The sequence below is a fragment of the Eptesicus fuscus genome, chromosome 23, assembly GCF_027574615.1.
Source record: "Eptesicus fuscus isolate TK198812 chromosome 23, DD_ASM_mEF_20220401, whole genome shotgun sequence".
NCBI lineage: Eukaryota > Metazoa > Chordata > Mammalia > Chiroptera > Vespertilionidae > Eptesicus > Eptesicus fuscus.
In genome coordinates, this window is record NC_072495.1 from 5,222,549 (window position 1) to 5,240,423 (window position 17,875).

Below are 17,875 nucleotides of genomic sequence, written 5' to 3' on the forward strand. Positions count from 1 at the left end.
ACCAAGGGTACCAAATGGCTTGAGAAAGGTACATCGGTACCTTTAATGCCCATAGCTAGCTTTGAGCACTTCTGTCATCTATTATTTTACTGAGTTACAAATGATTTCCCCGTGTTTATTTGTCTTTTCTACCCTGGCAGGCTTGGCCTTAAGTCACTGAGGATGCCTCCTGTCCCAGTTAAGATTCTGGCTGTAAAACTGCCTGGCAAAACAATGTCTATCACTTGTCAATAATTAGGATGCCAAATCACAGGTAAGGTGATGATATCCTTCCCTGCAGATGGAAAGGGAACAGCTATAAAGGACAATATTTCCCACTAGCCTAATGAAGGCTCCCAAACATCTGGTGGCTCTAGCAGAGAGTGATGAGGCATCAATGCCAGCTACAGCCACCATCAGAGAAATGGTGTGGATCAGAAAACAGGCAGGCAGGCTGGCACCAAACTAGGTACCGCAGTGCTCACAGTCTAATTGAAAAAGCATTGTAACGAAAACAAGATGGTGCTTTTTTAGCATCCATTCTCACTCAAAACACCATTTCTGAGTTGCTTTCAGAGGTCTTCAAGGAATTCACTCCTTTTGCCACATCTCTCAATGAGGAAACTATCAAAGGAGTGATTTTTCAAGTGTGAGACTCCCTCTTTAGACACAACCACATTCTCAGTGGTGTTTCATGGAATTGGAGCTAGAAGTTTATGTCAACTGGGAGGCCAATTTGTGTCATTAGTTCACAGCACCAAAAATACAGATGGGGAAACACCGCTCTTAACTGTTACTTTTAGTTTCAAGGTCAACCCCAAGGACTTAAATAGAAACAATGCATTCACTACGGACCCCTACTAAAATTAGGCATGCCAGGGCTCTAGTTCCTTCAGAATATGAGTATGAAAGTTAAATTTTGGGGTGGGAAGAGGCATGCCACTTACATATCCAAGTGACCAACTCACCACTGACTTTCCTTGTGGTATTTGCTGATGGAAATTTTGCTAAGTGCCAAAATAACTAATTGCTGACCTGTATCCTTCAAGGATTCATAAGACTGCATATGGCAACAGAAGAGTTGGTCCATGTTGCTTCTCCCTCATACCTGCTGAGTTTCCATATGCAGATTACTAAATCCTAGAAAGCAAGGGAAAGCCTGGCTCTGAGTCAATGTAACTTGACTACCTTTACAGGAAAGGAATTCAGAGGGACTCAGGTAAGTAATCTGTGAACATAACCAAGACACAAATGGCAGCTGACCCAAGAATTAAATTAAATAAAGTAGAGGCTGCAGTTCACTGAACAGTTGTTATGTTTAGGGCACTGTACTAGCCATAATCGTGAGAGACAGGACATAATGAGCCCCATTTACAGGGGGGGAAATAGGCTCCGAGAAGTTAAGCAGCTTGACTCAAGTCACACAGCCAATGAAGACAAAATTAGAAATCTGACCTGTCATGTCAAAGCCCACTCTCCTTTTAGCTTGCTCTGATGAGGAACTGAGACACCAGACAGAAGGAGTTAACTGGAATACCTCCGCCACCCACCCCAGGCTCTGCCTCAGGGCTCCTAGAACCCTGCTGGTGCTTTCATACCTCCAGTCAGTTCCATGGTTAGCTTTTCATTTTCAATCATCTTCTTCTTTTCTTCTAGCTCAGCAATCAGGTTCTCTTTCAGCTCAACCTTCTTATCTTCAAATTCTTTTACTGCTGCCTTCTTTTCTTTAATGTAATTTCTTTCCACTTGTTCAGTCTGAGCAAAAGAGAAACACAGAATAGGGGTACATAGCTCTGGCAGCCAGGGCTCCACCTTGAAGTCTGACAAAGACTTCAAGATCAAAGAAAATACCTTTACTAGAAAGAGGAGAAATAGCTGGGCTCTCACACACACACACCTGCAGAAATGGGGGTCTCTGGGAGCCAGTTTTCCAATGAATGGGTAAACTTAAACCAACTTCTGCTTGTTTTCATGAGTATACCCCACTTGCTACTCAGGTATTTCCTCTCTTCCACATCTTATATTTTATGGCATGTGTTAAAATAGAACATTAATCCCTCAACGATAGTAAATAAACCCTTTAAGGACTTAATTTCAAAGGAAAACAGTACATTCCAGATGAAATTAAATATCTACATTCAAAATTAACTGAGTCAAGATAGCAGGAGTTATTATATGTTTTGATATTTACAGTAAGATAAAGATCAACTAGAGTAGACCATTTACTAGGTGTCTGAACCCCAAAGTACTAAACACTGAAATTATACTAAATAAAAACTGCATAAACATTCATTTTCTAAATCTCACCAGGGGGCTTATGGTGGGCAGTGGCTATGGATCATGTGATCCTTCAGGCTGTGACTACCCATGCTGCACTGACTTGAGAACAAAAATGGTTTCCATAATGTGGCTCTAATAAACCATGACCTTCTCACACTCATGTGTGGCTCTGATAAACTCACACCCCCTACTCCTCCCCAATCCCCCCACATAAGCCACTCTGGGAGCAGTACATTGTTCAAGTTTAAGGCGGCCCTTATCCCTGGCCTCACACAGACCAGCACTAGATATCTGCTAAATAAAAGTTTTAATCCGTCTTCCCTGCTAACCCAGAGAGTCTCAGCTATAGAACTGAACTACTGAGCCAATTCAGAAACTGGGCTCCTTCGAGGACCAATACAACAAATTATTAGACCATTATAATTCAGACATACGCCCAGGGAAATAGCTTTAATGTGAGATCAAAGTCAACAAGAAAGCCCTCAGGGGTGAGTGTCCCCTAGTCCCCAGTGACAAGCAGAGGCTGCCCAACAAACAAATGAATAGAAGGAATTTCTGAATTGAGACCAAATGTCCTTTTGTCAAACAGAACAGTGACAAAGGGTTCCAGCTGGAGGCTTCCCAACCATCTATTTGGTGATAGAAGGAAAGGCCACCAATTGGGAGAGCAAGATTCCAGTCTGAGAAAGAGCCTGCAAACCCAGAAGATCCATGGTACTTACTTCCAGCTGCAGGAAGAGTTCTGAAAGAGATAAAACGTGCAATTAGATTCACTAGGCTGTGTCACCTTTCTAGACAGTATGTTAGGATTCATTTAGGAGCAGTAATTGCTTTCTGAAAGCACGATTACACAGAGCAAATGTTTTCATCAGTAAAGTGCTGATATACATGAAGGGGAAGGATGCAAGAAGCACTTGTGTCTACTTAAAAGTTGGCCCTGCATAGCATCAGCTCTGGCAGTTCTGTCCAAGGGCAAAAACAGGCAGCAGGCACCAAACTACCTCTGCAAAATAAAAATAAAAGTGATCCCTTCTTTCTCTCAGTACATATCCTCCAACAGTCCCACAGGGCAGGATGGGGCAGGAAGAAGCAATGCACTTACTCCAGAAACAGAGTCAGCATTGTTTTCAAAGTATTGTGTGACGGGCTCTATGTGGTAAGGAAGGACAATCCCCAAAAACTTAAGAAGGCAGAGGTTTGCGCCCTCCTGGGCTTTGCTCTCAGCCCACCAAGCCTCTGTTCACAGCCATGCCTCCACCAGCAAAGCCCTCTGGTCTCTCTGATTCACTTCCAAGGGTCAGATCTAATGCAGCATCCTCCAACAGGCCTTTCCTGAGGACCCTTCACTCATCAACCCCCTCTCAGACACCTGAAGGTATCTACACACAGTATTCAACAGCTTATTTAGCACTCTCTTAGTGCCAGGTGGTTAGCAATTGTTAATCCAGCGGCTCCCCCACCACTAGATTGAAAGGCCTTCTGCAAAACTCAGAACTTGGAACAAAATAGATCCCTGACTTCAAATCTTTCCTGGGTGACATTGGAGTCGCTGCATAAGGTTCACAAAGATTGCTGGCAGATCACCACTCCAGGGGATGCTGTTCACATTTCCCCACAGTCTCCTTTGCAAATCTGGTAAATCCTAAGCTCTATTCCCCCATAAAAAAAAAATCACATATGCAATTCACACATACGTCTTAAGATTTTGAGAGTTTCAGAGACTCCAGATTAAAGATCTAAATGTCAAATAACAGTTGTTGAATGAGAAAAATTAACTGAGCAGAGGGACAAGCCACTCATTATTTTCTAACCCCCGCCCAAAGCCCTGATCACTGGAAATCCCTGGGCACAAGAATACAGCCAGTCCAACATGCTTACTCCTAAGATTGCTTCATACTTGGTCCACTCATGAACAGGCCAGACACCCGAGGTCTGTGCCATTCTGAGAAATTACACCTGCACCAACAAGTCAAACTGACAATTAGCATTTAGAGTTGGTGGCAGTTTTAAAGCAGCCAGACAACAGACACAACTAAAGCAGGTGGATTATCTCTGCATTGAATGTGCTTTTTAAAGCTCAAGCCATGACTAATTTAGGAGCTCTTCTGCATTTTTATGGGGGTGGGAGGATGTTTAGGAAAGATCATGTGAGGACAGAGTTGAGAGTGGAATTAAGAAAAACAACTCAAAGCTCACCCTGCAGTTCTAGCTTAAGAAAAGTTGCTCACATCAATTTTCTTTCTTTACTTATATCTTAAACCAATTCCGTGAGGTAGCTTCCCCTCTACGATGGGCAAACTAAGGCTCCAAGAGCAAACACCTGCTTAAAGGCACAAGACATAAAGTGATGGAAGACCTTGACCTAAGGACCTCAGTCTCCACGGGACCACCTCCTTTCCCTGCTAAAAGGGAGCTCCAGGAGGACTGAGATTTTTAAAGATATCCCAAGGAAATGCCTCAGGAACTCAGAGTGGAAGGGGTGTGGGGTAATCACAGGGGCAGGAGGGATGTAGATAGGCAGAAGTCTAATGACTATATCCCCATTGTCGCAGCACCCCTCACGCCTTCAGCTCCTTTTCCACCTATTGGTGTCCACTGGACATCTACTCACTGATTGAGAGAAGGAAGGGTTCCATCAACAGAAAGCTGGGAAGTCACTGGATCGGAAAGAAAGAGGATAGCACCTAGACCTCATTTTAGAACCCATCACTTTTACCACTGCAGAAACAAATACCATGCCGCACTCAAAATGCTAGCTGATGAGAGCTTCAAAATTTAACACAGCCCACAGTGCCTCAGTGGTTGAGTGTCGACCTATGAACCAGGAGGTCAGGGTTTAATTCTAGGTCAGGGCACATGCCCGGATTGCGGGCTCAATTCCCAGGAGGGGGTGTGCAGAAGGCAGCTGATCAATGATTCTTTCTCATCATTGATGTTTCTATCTCTCTCTCCTCCCTTACTGTCTGAAGTCAATAAAAATATATTTTTAAAGATTTTCTGTAAACACAGCAATCTGTGTTTACACACTTTATGTAGTCATCACATCTTACTTTTTGCATGACTCTTTAACTTATATCAGTAATGTTCCTTCATTTACACTTTTGGATATCTTTTGTCAATGAAACAGTGAGTTTCCTTAAGTCAAGAACAATGTCTTACTACTTCATATTGCTCACAGAACTTAGATGTAGCAGATGCTGAATGAATATGTTTGCTGAATGAATACGTTTACTGTGTATGACAGACCAAAAGCATATTCTTTGTCTCTAAATGTTTACAATACTTGAGAGAGAGAAACAAGAGCACACTCTTTCCTCCCAGAGCACAGAATACTAGAAGCAGCAAACTCTAAATAGGAGTGAAACAACCTACAATCCTTTTCCCTGTCAGCTCCTCTGATCGTCCATTAAGCCAGCCATGCAGACCCAAGAAAGACTGTGTGATTCTTGGGGTAACTGGGGGGATATACCCTGACTGTAAGGAGCCACCACTAACAACCTCAACTATGATTTTTGATTGGAAAAAAGGATGAACCCATTTTATATAACTGCACCTTGGAAGTCTCTTCCCTAAAACTCTCCCTTCAATGAGATATTTGAGATATATTTTGGAGAAAAACTCTTATAGCCACATTACATTGATGATCAGCAAAAGGAAGAAAATTTGAAGATGATACAGTTCCATTTAAGATAGCGTCTTACCTGCATTTCGTATCCTCTCTTTGTACTGCTGATCTAGTTTTTTCATCCTCTTCTGATACTCCTGTAACGTACCTGATTTTGAGATTTAGAAAATAAAAAATTACTCTCCATTTTGGTTCCTAAAGTTGTTTTCTAGCACTAACAGTAACTGCCTTATTAACATCAGAATGAAACTGAAACCAAGAAAAGGCACACACAGAGCTAACTAGACTCTGGCTCCCAAGGAAGACACAGCAGAAATCACCCAAACACAAGAGAACTGAGACTCTCTAGCAAGTGAGGAGTTATGGAAAGATGCCGGCAACCTCAAGGGATTCTGATCACTTGCTGCTGGAATTTGAATCAGCAGGCTTTCCTTTCTGGAAAGACTTAATCCTCCTGCAATAAGATTAGGTCTAGATCAATGCCACCTAGAACTTCCTCTGCAATGATGGGAATGTCCTATCACACTGTCCAATATGGTAGCCACTAGTCACATGTAGCTACTAAGCACTTGAAATGTGGCTAATGCAACTGGGGAACTGAATTATTAATTTTATTTAATTAAATGTAAATAGCCACATGTGGCTAGTGATAATACTGGACAGCTTAGGTTTAGATTCCTATCAAATCTCTACTCATTTCATTGCTTTTACCAAAAGCTGCTCGTTATGAGGGTCCCAATTAGTATGGGAAGTGTTTCCTAATCATAATGATAAAACACAGTAAGGTAAATCTATAGTTCATTATCATTTAGCTTAAAAAGATTAATACAATTTTATTTATTTTCTGGAAACACCTCTCCTACAAAATGTTTAACTGTAGGCAGAGTGGTCTTCAGTTCATGCCCTACAGAAGGCCTTAGTGAGATTTCAAGTAGTTTGAAGACTGCACTTTACTGAGACAGCCAAATTTTAAATCACTCCAACGGAGAAGTGAAATACACAGATTTCAAAGATTTATAATATTAAGAAGTATATTTAGAAATGAAAGATTAAATCACACACCAACCTTCCTGCAACTGCTGTAACTGTCTCTTGAGAGAAGCTAGTTTATCCTGATACATCCTGTAAAGAAAGGAAAGCCACAATGAAAGACAAAAACATTCAAAATAACTGCACACAGAAATTACCTGGGTTATTGTAGGAATCTCATCAGGGTCCCTTAGCTGGTTTAAAATGTATCAGAGCTAAAGGGACCAGAAAGGGACAGGATTCTGTATTCTTAAATCATGTCCCTATTTTGTAGATCCTCCTGTATCCCAACTTTAGAGAATCAGTCTAAAATCTATAAATATAAGGACACGCAGATTTTAATAAGTGACAATGATAAACAGGCAAGAACATACAAAAAAATTTGAAAGTGTGAGGCCATTTTCTTCTAGACTTACAAGCATAAATAACACACACACACACACACACACACACACACACCCCAATATAGGAAAGGCATTAAATACAGCTCTTACATCAACTCTACAATTAGATTATAAGTTTCAAAGGAGTAAAATTATGCCTGCGCCCTCTTGCAATCCGGGATCCCTCAGGGGATGTCCACCTGCTCGCTTAGGCCTGCTCCTCAAGGGGATCAGGCCTAAGCCAGCTGGCGGACATCCCTCTCGCAGTCCGGGACCCCTCACTCCTTATCGCTCAGCTCGCTGCTCCTTTGCACTGCCGCGGAGGCAGGTGAACCGGGCTTCTGGCTGAGCAGCGCTCCCTGTGGGAGTGCACTGATCACCAGGGGCAGCTCCTGCGTTGAGTGTCCGCCCTCTGGTGGTCAGTGTGCATCATAGCGACTGGTCCTTCTGGTTGTTCCGCCGTAACCATCGCTTAGGCTTTTATTATATAGCCATGTAAGCACTAAGTTAATAAATCTTCATATCATTTTTAAAAGCACTACTTTTTTAGGATCAGAAAAATAATAGTAATTCAGTAACAAATGTTAACACGTTAAGTGCCATGTCAGTCACCGGTGACTGACATTATACTTTCCATCCAGACTGGTCAGTCACTGGTGCCACCAGCATATGGGTGAAATTGTATATCGTGGGCTAAACAGAAAGAAAGACAAAACAGGCTTGGCGCTTAACGTGTTAAAATGCATGATTTATTTGCAGCCAGCTAGATAAGAATACATAGCACACACAAAGCAAAAGAATGCAGTGTGTTATTTTTCCCCCCTCATACTGAATGGATTATAGGCAATTATCCACTCTGGCAAGTCTGTTTGAATGGTAGAGTCCACATATAAATCACATTTCAGCGATATTTTTGCTTCTACCTGAAAAAACACCCCCAAATTCTAAAACAAGATTGGCAACCTGAAAAAAAAAAAGACTACTCTCCAACAGATAATAGGCACAACAGCCTTTGGGTTAGTCAAGTAAAGGCTACAAATACACCCCAACTATCTATAGGATGAGGAAGAAGTAGGCAGAATCTAAGAATTACTCAGGATGTCTGCTTCTTTTAGAAAAATTCTGATGTACTCTCAATGCTCACCTTGAATCATACAAGGCATTCCACTGTAATCACAATTACTTCTATATCATCAAATATTAAGGAGCACATTCAATTAAAAGACTGTCTCTAAAGAATGTTTAAACATGTCAAGTACCGGAGGAAATGGTGTGTCAACTACACACAAGAAGTATATGGAACCTAGTGTATTAAATTTCCTACCACATTGAGTGTACAGAAAACGACTTTGAATTCTCAGTCTGTCTTTGAAAGGGAGTATTAACACACTAGAGACCTGGTGCAGGAATTCGTGCACTGAGGGATGGGGGGGGGTCCCCTCAGCCAAGCCTGTGCCCTCTCGCAGTCCAGGAGCCCTCAGTCAGACATCCTTAGCACTGCTACGGAGACAGGAGAGGCTCCCGCCATCTGCTGCTGCACTTGCCAGCCATGAGCCCAGCTCAGGGCTTCTGGCTGAGCGACACTCCCATGCACTAACCACCAGGGGGCAGCTCCTGCGTTGAGCGTCTGCCCCCTGGTGGTCAGTGCACATCATAGTGACCTGTGTTCCACCATTTGGTCAATTTGCCTATTAGCCTTTTATTATAAAGGATTGAAGAAGTAAATGACAACAAAAAATTCAGATTCCAGAAAAGAACAGGTATGTAAGAATACATTTCAAATGGGTCAAGGTAAAAATCAGTAAAAAGCCTGTAGAGAATAAAAATAACTTTTTAAAAAAAAAAAAAAAAGCAGCCGAAACCAGTTTGGCTCAGTGGATAGAGCATCAGCCTGTGGACTGGAAGGTCCCGGGTTTGATTCCGGTCAAGGGCATGTGCCTTGGTTGCGGGCACATCCCCAGTAGGAGGTGTGCAGGAGGCAGCTGATCGATGTTTCTCTCTCATCGATGTTTCTGGCTCTCTCTCTCTCTCCCTTCCTCTCTGTAAAAAATCAATAAAAAATATATTAAAAATAATAATAAGTAATTAAAAAAAAAAAAAGCAAGCAGTGTTTCAGGGATGAAGCTATGAGAAAAAGCACATGACATAATCTCCCTTTATTCAGTCGTACTGGTTAAATTTTAACTGAATTATCCCTTTGGGTTCCAATGACTGAAAAAGATGATAGAATCCAGAGGATGGTCACAAACCTTCTGCAAATAAGACCTATAAGGAAAGGAAATGTGGACCGCCAAGTTTATAGATTTTAAAAAGTCAAATCAAGAGCCTGAAATACATTCAACAAACACTTTATCGGTATATTTTTTTATGATGCCTTGCATCTGCGTTTATGATAAAAGTGAGTGGTTTTAGTTTCTCTGGGGATACTGAGTTGTGGCTCTGTTATAGATAATGAGAAGAGGGCTAGGGTGAGATCGTGTGGTAAGGGGGAAAGCACTGGAGTAAAAAAGTCCTGCTCTCCAATCCCGGTCTCCCTGAGCTCTCTGGAATCTAACATACTATCTAGCTCAGCAGTCGCCAACCTTTCGGACCTCATGGACCACCAGTGGTCCGCGGACCACCGGTTGGCAACCACTGATCTAGCTAATACTTGCTGGGGTCATGCCAATCTGAGAACCCAGTAGCTGTGAAACATCATTTACCCTCTCTGATGCTTTTCACATCTTAAAAAAAAAAAAAAGTGGGGTATGGTTCCCTCCAGTTACTACTAGTATATGGCCTTATTACCCAAGGTTCTTATCCCTCAAGGTTCTTTCTAGCATATCTTCAAAAGATTCTTATAACAGGAAGACTGATTAAATGTGACAGATTTAAATGGGGCAAACTGCACACATATACATGGTCTTTGGAAACACTATGGTCAAAGCCATACACACAAGCTCACTATAGAGATTTCCCTGCTAATTCTATATTCCAGATAGAAATCTAAAAATCATACTCACTGTTCCTTCATTTCTACATAGTCTTCTTCATCATGCTTTGCCAGGTCAGTTTCGCTAGCATCCTCAGTGTCTACGTAAAATCAGGGAAGAAGGGTTTGTTAAAATCATTTATAGAGTTGATATCACCTGACACACTTAGTAAATTTCTAGTAGTTTTTCTTTTAAATGAATTCTCGTCAATGCAGACCTGAATGAAGCCATCAATAAAAAGTGTATATTACAGTTACTTCAGAAAAGAAAATGCCATTTCCAACTTCTAAACGGTCAGATTTACACGAAGAGCTTGCTTTTATCTCAAGTGCAGCTAGAGAACAAGGTGCATCAGACACAGGCAGCCGTGGTCCAGGCTGCTGCTTCCCGGAACACTAAAAGGAGATGTGGGTGTACGACTGGAAAACCACAGGCAGGCAAGCCCTAGTCACTGCCCCAAGACAACCTAATACGTACATTCCTTCCTGGTATATGCCCAGTTTGAACCCCTAACAGATTTTACGCCACATACACACAAAGGAGAATCCGTATCAAGGAGCTGAACTCTAATAACTGAAATATTTTTAAAGTTACAACGAAAAGGAGACAAGATGATCACACGGAAACTTTCAGTACATTTTAAATGTTGTTCTTAGAATAAGCAAATGGCTGGAGTGTCTACATAATTTCAGCAGCCCTACTTAAGGAGGGAAAAATCAGTTTTTGCTTCATGGCTCCCCCTGGTGAGCATTAAAAGCAGTACAAGTGACAAGTGATTCCCATTCACAATCTCTGGTTAAGCTGTGCCTTCAAATATGGTTTAACCAAATGCAATTCGTTCCTTCAACTTTATATCTGCATATGCAGCTGCCTTTTTAAAGGCTGTCACAGGTCCAACACTCTACAAACTCTCTGTCCTCCTTCAGTCAAGAGACGTCACTGAGTGCCCGTCCTTGTGCCAGCCACACTGCTTGGCACTTGGGGGACTGAGATGAATAAAACCTACTCCTCATTCCAGACAGCTGCTCTAGCCTTCTGCCCCACGGCCCTATTTGCGCCAAAATATTCCACCCATATATTGGTCTCCATCCCCTTTTCTTCTCCCTTGCTTTCTGTTTCTTCACCTTTCTCCCCCTCCAGCCAGCTCCTTCAATCCCTCCAAAAGTTTTCCTCACATTTGCCAAAGCGTAAAACCCAGTTTGAAAAGCAAGCCTTTGAGAGGCAGTAATGATAATGGAAACAGCAGGGAACTTAAAAACACAACACCTGGGCCCCATCACCGCAACTCCAAATCCCTTCCTCCCCCCTGTGTCTGTTTCCCCAGAAATGGGGGGGGGGGGGGGGAGAGACACAGAGTATTTCCTGAATACCAGGCTTTAAAGTGCCAGTTCAACACTTTATTTACATGCCTCATTCAACCCTCGCACCTACACTAGGAAACCCCATTTGCTGGAGAAGTTGAGGCTCCTAAACTTAAGCAAGTTGTCCCTAGACTCTAGGATCAAAAGCTGGGTCGAGTGAGCCAAATTCAGACCTCCATCCAACTGATGCCAGGTCCCATCCTTTTAACCAACCTGTACTGCACGCACTGGCACTGCCCAAACGAAGTCAGACTAAAGCCTTTCCCTCCGGGCAGAGGGTGGGGGGGGGAGGGGGAGGGAAGCAACCTAGGAGGCCAAACGCTCTAATCCTCCAAGGAACTAAGAGGGGAGGGGCACTCAATGGAAGGCTTTCCCATTCCAACCCGTGAAGACCTGAGGTTCAACCCGAAACTGTAGGGGAACGAGGGGCAGAACCGTAAAGGGCCCTCCAGCTGTGACAACAGTTCCCTAAGTCCCTTCTTCCCACAACTGTAGGGCACAAGGTACCCAGCCAGAGCTTCCCGCGCCCTGAGCAGGTGGGGGTAACTTCCCGGTCCTCCTAGCTGCCCCGAGCCCGTAGGTCGGGCCGCCCCTCTCCCAGATGCCCCATCCCTTCCCAAGCGGTCCCACCCCCTCCCCGGGCTGCCCGGCAAGCCAAAGGACGCGCCTTCATCCGACTCGCGGCCCCGGCAGCTGCGCTCGTCGTCCTCCGCGCTCTCCAGCTCTTCGTCCTCCTCCGGGTAATACTCCGGCGCCGGCGGCGTTCCAGTCGGGGCCGGGGCCGGGGCCGGAGCCAACAGCCCCGCAGCACTCATGTCGCCTCTGACAACAGCTGAGCGTGCCACCCGGGGACGGCGGCCACCCGCCCGGCGAACTCGACGCGCGCCAAGCTGTACCCGAGGGAGCCGACAACTTGAGAAGCGGGAGGCGCGGCGACCTCTCCCCCGTCTCCGAGAAGCCCTGCCCCTCGCGCCCGCGCTCGGCAACGGGGACCTCGCTCCTGTGGCAACTTCCGGGTCGCAAGCTGCCCAAGGACCGCCTGACTCCGCCATCCTTCAGGGAATGGAGAGGTCGCCGGACGCCTCCTTCGCCTTAACCGCAGCCCCTTCATCGCCGCCTTAAAATCCTCAACGGATAGCGGCTAGGGGCGGAGACAGAGTCTCTCCAGGCAAATCCATGGGCAGGCCTAATCTCGGTCAGGACCCCGAAGCCTAGAGGCGACTTCCGGAAACAGCCGCCAGGCGGCGCCTGGGGCCAGAGCCAAAGTGAGGATCCTTAGTGACGTGAGAGGCAGAGGGTTTGAAGGACTTTTGCAGGTGGAGATGGTCTGTCTCTTCTTTACGGGTAAGCAGGTGAACGACATTAAACCTTGACATCTAGAGTTTGCGTGACCATCCCGAAGAAAAGGTGCCTGGTTCCTCCCCAACTAATTGAAGCTTTATTGAGAACTAAAATAAAGACAAGGATGCTGGTATTCCATCCTGCAGTCAACAAAAGGATATTTTCCCAGTCTCTGGGAGTCCTTTCTGTTTGTATAGGTTTACTCAATAAGATATTATCCCGATTTTATAGACGAGAAAAGAGCTGCCACTTGCCTAAAAAATGATAGCGTCCACTCAGAGCCAGGCCCTGTAGAATACAAATGCCTCATATTTCTTAGAATATTGGGTTTTTTTAGGTGGTTTTCCCCAATCTAATAACTTGCTAACCAGCTCTCAACTGCCACATTTGCCTACAGGAGGTCAATTAGGCTAACTTAAGGAAGGTGCTGTGTGGAAACAGAAAACAAGAGAGCAGAATCAATGCATAAATTGATTTGTGTGATTCCCTCTGAGTAGAAGGGGACACAGTGTTACAAGCTTTATTTAAGGAACAAACTTATGATCTCCCTTCTCTAGTTGTGTGTAGCAAGAAAGGGGTAAGGAAAAAGACACAGAGATGTTTAATGGTTTGTCCAAAGTAACCCTACTGTCTATGTTGCACCCAGTCTCCATAGAAAAGTAACTCACAAGTAGTAAAGTTGAATACAGTATAAAAACAGGGTGGAATCCAGTATTCTGATTCTCAGACCCTTTGTGACCGAATTTATCTCTGAATTGGCCCTCATAGAGTCTTCTCAAAGTGCAAAACCTTGTTCTCATCCCATATGTTTTAACGTTTTTATTTTCTACCTTGTCTTCATTAAAATCTTGGCTATATTTGTGAGGAATTTTTTTCCTCCCAACAAAACTCAAGAATTTCCAGAATGGAATGCTGCAATGTCTTTTCAGGAGTCCAGAGATCTTCTGAAGCCCCTTCTAAATAAAAGTCATCCTTGCAGCTCACTGTTCACCATCTATATATAAACTAAGATTTCAGAATTGTCTCCTATCCAAAGGATGATGTCATTTTCTTTATTTATGCTGTTAGATCCAATCTAAATTATTTGTAATCAACTATATTGAGCAACTTGAGTTCCTATCAGTACCAGTAATCATAGACCAGAAAAAGCACCAACAATTTAGAAATTAGAATTCATTGCTATAATGAATCAAAAAGAAAAGAGTTGATTTCCTTGCTAATTGGCTTCCTTTCAAGACACTTGGATTTTTATCATGCTTATGTTTTATTTCTATTTTCTTGATTGCAAATAACATCTGTTAATAGTCATGTTTCTTTTCTATATGAATAGACACAACTGAACACTTGGGTGGTGAAAACTTACCCCATTTCTTCCAATCCCTATTGCCAACTTCAGAATTGGTAAGATGAACTCTTACTAAATAAGTCTTTAGAGAAGGAGGGCCTACTTATGTTAATATAATTATTTTGGACAGTTTTTCTAGGCCTACAGGAATCAAGTTCCCTCAAAACGAAGTTTTACCACCTTGAAATGTCTCTGCATCCTTTCCCCACACAGTCACACTGCTTGGGAGACATCTACTTCAGAACTGTTCTTAAGAGTCCTACTAGCCCCATCTTCCCAGGCCCTCTCTGCATACCCTAACACTCAAATTTAAACATAAAAGGGGAGCATCATAATTGGAATGGGGCGTGATTTTAAAACACTAGGGAAAATATAGTGTTTAGAACACAAATTTGTCAGTGGGAGCTAACACAAAAAAAGTTAATGGTAGCGAGTTTTCTGAGAATGAAGTCCTATATACACATCTGACAAGGCTTAGGATCAAATTGTGTTTCTGAAATGAAATCATTTCTTCATAAACACTGAGTTGTCAAACTTCATAAACTTTGGGGTGAGAGTAGTTTTCAGTTTCCTGTATTGTTTAGTCAACATAGACAATTTCACAAAAATAGAAAGAATGGCTCTGCGTAACATGATGCACTCTCACCCCTGGCAGGCACCATCTTTCACCGTGGGTCAGGATGGGTCTCTGGTATCACAGGTTGCACTTGGGTCAAAGTTTAATGTACTTTGGCCATTAGTTCACACAGAACCATTAAACCATGTGGCCCTGAAAAAGAGTATGTAGAATAGGCATGCTGAAACCTTGCTAAAGCTAACAGGGTTTCCCCTGTACAGTTCCTGTTCCGCCTATATAATGATTATCAAAACCCACAAACTGATTATTTCTAAAGTTTTGTCCTTGTGCCTATCAAGATGTGCCCCATCAGTGTTGAACATTTAGTTGTGCAGAGCACTCATCTGGTATTTAGATTTCTTTTTCCAAGAGCATTAAGTTGACGTCTGTTGAACGCAATACAAGGTAGAGCAATTCCCTTGACAAAAATGCAAAAAAAAAAAAAAAAAAAAAGTTTAAATCCAGGAAATATTTACAAATCCTGAGTGGGGAAAAAAACACACACACCACTACATTAATTTCCGGCAGAATTACTCAGAAGGCTGTGCAAGGTCTAGCGGAAGAACGGGGTCCTCCTCAATGGCTCTAGCAGGGTGGTCCCGGGGAGTCCCAGGGGGCCTTGGCCTCTGGGAGTCTCCCAAGAAAAGTAAAGGCGCTGGGAGGAGTGCCGTGAACTTTGACCGCAGCGCTGCACAAACAAAAAAATGACCGCACCCCAGGCGGGCCCGAGGGTGAGTGAAGTTGCAAGGTCTTCCGCGTCCAAAGAAACCCCGCCCCGCCTCCTTCTGCCCCGCGGTCAACTCGACCAATCGTCAGGCGCCATCGACCGCTCGGCTTCTCAGGCGCCTTCAATCAAGTACCTATATCCGGGCCCAGGCCTGTGCCCCGCGATCAAGGAAGGTCAGTAGAGAGCCTATCAGAGTCGAGCTAGGGGCGTGGTCTGGGGGCGGAGGGCGGGCGGACCGAGCCCGCGGGGCGGGGCACGCTCGGCGCAGTCGGGTGCGATTGGCCACCCCTGGCAAGAGCCGCACCTCGGACAGCAGCAGCGGCGGCTGCGGGAGGGTCCGTGTGGCGCCCGGCGGCGGCAGCGGCGGCGGCAGGGTCCTGCGGGAGTGAGTGGGACGCGACGCGGAGACCGCGGACGGAGGCTCCGCGCGGCCGGCCCCTGCACTCAGCGACGGGACTCAGGGGCCCTCCAGGGGACCGGCGGCAGACGAGCGACTGGGGAACAAGTGTGGGAGAGGAAGCGGCGGCGGCGGCGCCGGGCCGGGTGGTGACAGCAGGTCTGAGGTGAGCGCACCCGGGGCGCGGGGCTGTGACAGCGGGAGCCCCGGCGAGGGGACCCTGGGCGGGACGAGGTCGGTGAGGACCCGAGCGAGGGGAGTTCTGGAGCGGGTTTGACGGTCCGGACTGTGGAGAACAGACCCCAAGAGGGGTTAAGGGGGGGACCCTAAGCGGGACAGGGAACGTGAGTCTGAGGGGTACCCCGCGAGGGTCCGGAACAGCGGGTCTGAAAAGAGGGGACCCCGAGAGGGAGCGGGACCGCGGGTCTGAAAAGAGGGGACCCGAGAGGGAGCGGGACCGCGGGTCTGAGGGGAGTTGGCGCGAGGGGCCGGAACAGGTGTGAGGGAGGGTCCCCGCTAGGGGTGGGAGGCCCCCGAGGGAGGCTGGGACTGCAGGTCTGATGGGGTCGGGATGGCGGGTCTGAGGGCAGAGGGGACCTCGAGAGGCCCAGCAGATCGAGGGGGAAAGGCCCCCGAGAGGGACCGGGCCCGCGGACCTGACGGGGGGAGGGGGGGCGAGCGGGGTCGGAGCACGCCGGGGCCGCGCGGGAGAGGGGGGCCGGGGCCGGGGCCGGGGTCGCTGCGCGGCGCGTGGGGGCCGCCGCGGCGCAGGGAAGAGGGGACCGTGCTGCGCGCGGGGTCCGCTGCCAGCACCTCTTCCCGAGGGCCGTGTGAGGGGCGCGGGGAGCCGCCCCCCGGGGTCCGGGGGGGACTCGGTGGGACAGGGATTCTGTAAGGACACGTCTGAGGAGCGCGCACGGGCGGGAGGGTCTGGCGGGAGCACCGCGGTCTGGGACGTCGCGAGGGACGCCCTTCCATTCATTCCCGGGACCTCGGCCGGCTGCCCGGGAAGTGAGGGCTTCGTGGGCTTCTCCCGCCCGTCCCGATCCAGACGCAGGGGGACGCGATCGTGTCGGAGACCCCCGTGTGGGGCTGGCCAGGCCGTTTATTTCGATGGACCCTGTATTGTTCCTTGTGCGTCCACAAGGACCTGAGAAACTTTTTCCGATCGGGCAGCCCCCGCCTCCGTGCCTACCAGGCGGAATGACGGGGACGCGCCGAAGTTTGAGGCTGAGCTTCGGTGCGGTGGAGGCCGTGGGACGGTCAGACTGCGCGCTGAGAGGAGCCCCTGGTGCTGCTCCCCTGACAGCGCCTTCCAGTTAGTCTTCTCTGCCTTAGAGCTGCCGGCACTGAACTTCAGGCGTCCTTCCCCGGCCGCCCCGGAGAGAGAGGAGCCTGTTCAAACCAGAGACTGCGTGTCCTGGTGGGAGGCAAGTGTGTGTCTCTGCTGAGATGCTGAAACCAAAAGAGGAAAGCAATGGGGGGCGGGAGCGGGGGGGGGGTGTTGGGGGGCCGACGCCCACTTTGTGGGGTGTGGAAATTAAACCAATGACCAGGCTGGGGGTTCACAGTGCTTAGCATCTGTTGATGCTGCCTGACGGCCTGTCACAGGTCCTCTTGGATGGACAGGCTCAGTTAGCATTGTAGCCAGCAGTTTTGCCTGTGAATGTTGTCACCTCTTTTTTCCCCTGTGTGTTGCTTCTCCAGACCCCTTCTCTTTGCAACTGCTTTCTTTCTTGTTATAGAAGCAGATTTAGAAATTGATGGTATTGGGGAAATAATGGTGAGTGTAATGACGAGGTCATGTCACAGATATTTAG

General features: G+C 46.4%; 2 protein-coding genes across 2 annotated transcripts in view; one reads left to right on the forward strand and one right to left on the reverse strand.

Annotated features, from left to right (window-relative positions):
- SUDS3 (SDS3 homolog, SIN3A corepressor complex component) overlaps positions 1-12,604 on the reverse strand; it is a 29,449-nt gene extending 16,845 nt beyond the window's left edge. Inside the window, exons 1-6 of the mRNA XM_008142764.3 lie at positions 12,297-12,604; positions 10,299-10,368; positions 6,951-7,006; positions 5,961-6,032; positions 2,982-3,001; positions 1,578-1,734 (exon numbers count right to left, since the gene is read on the reverse strand). Coding sequence (XP_008140986.1) covers positions 1,578-1,734; positions 2,982-3,001; positions 5,961-6,032; positions 6,951-7,006; positions 10,299-10,368; positions 12,297-12,444 — 523 coding nt within the window. The 5' untranslated portion in view covers positions 12,445-12,604. The remainder of the gene's footprint in view (positions 1-1,577; positions 1,735-2,981; positions 3,002-5,960; positions 6,033-6,950; positions 7,007-10,298; positions 10,369-12,296) is intronic.
- A 3,352-nt stretch (positions 12,605-15,956) lies between these two features.
- TAOK3 (TAO kinase 3) overlaps positions 15,957-17,875 on the forward strand; it is a 141,921-nt gene continuing 140,002 nt past the window's right edge. The window contains exon 1 of the mRNA XM_054712483.1: positions 15,957-16,221. The gene's annotated coding sequence lies outside the window, so the exon portion shown is untranslated. The remainder of the gene's footprint in view (positions 16,222-17,875) is intronic.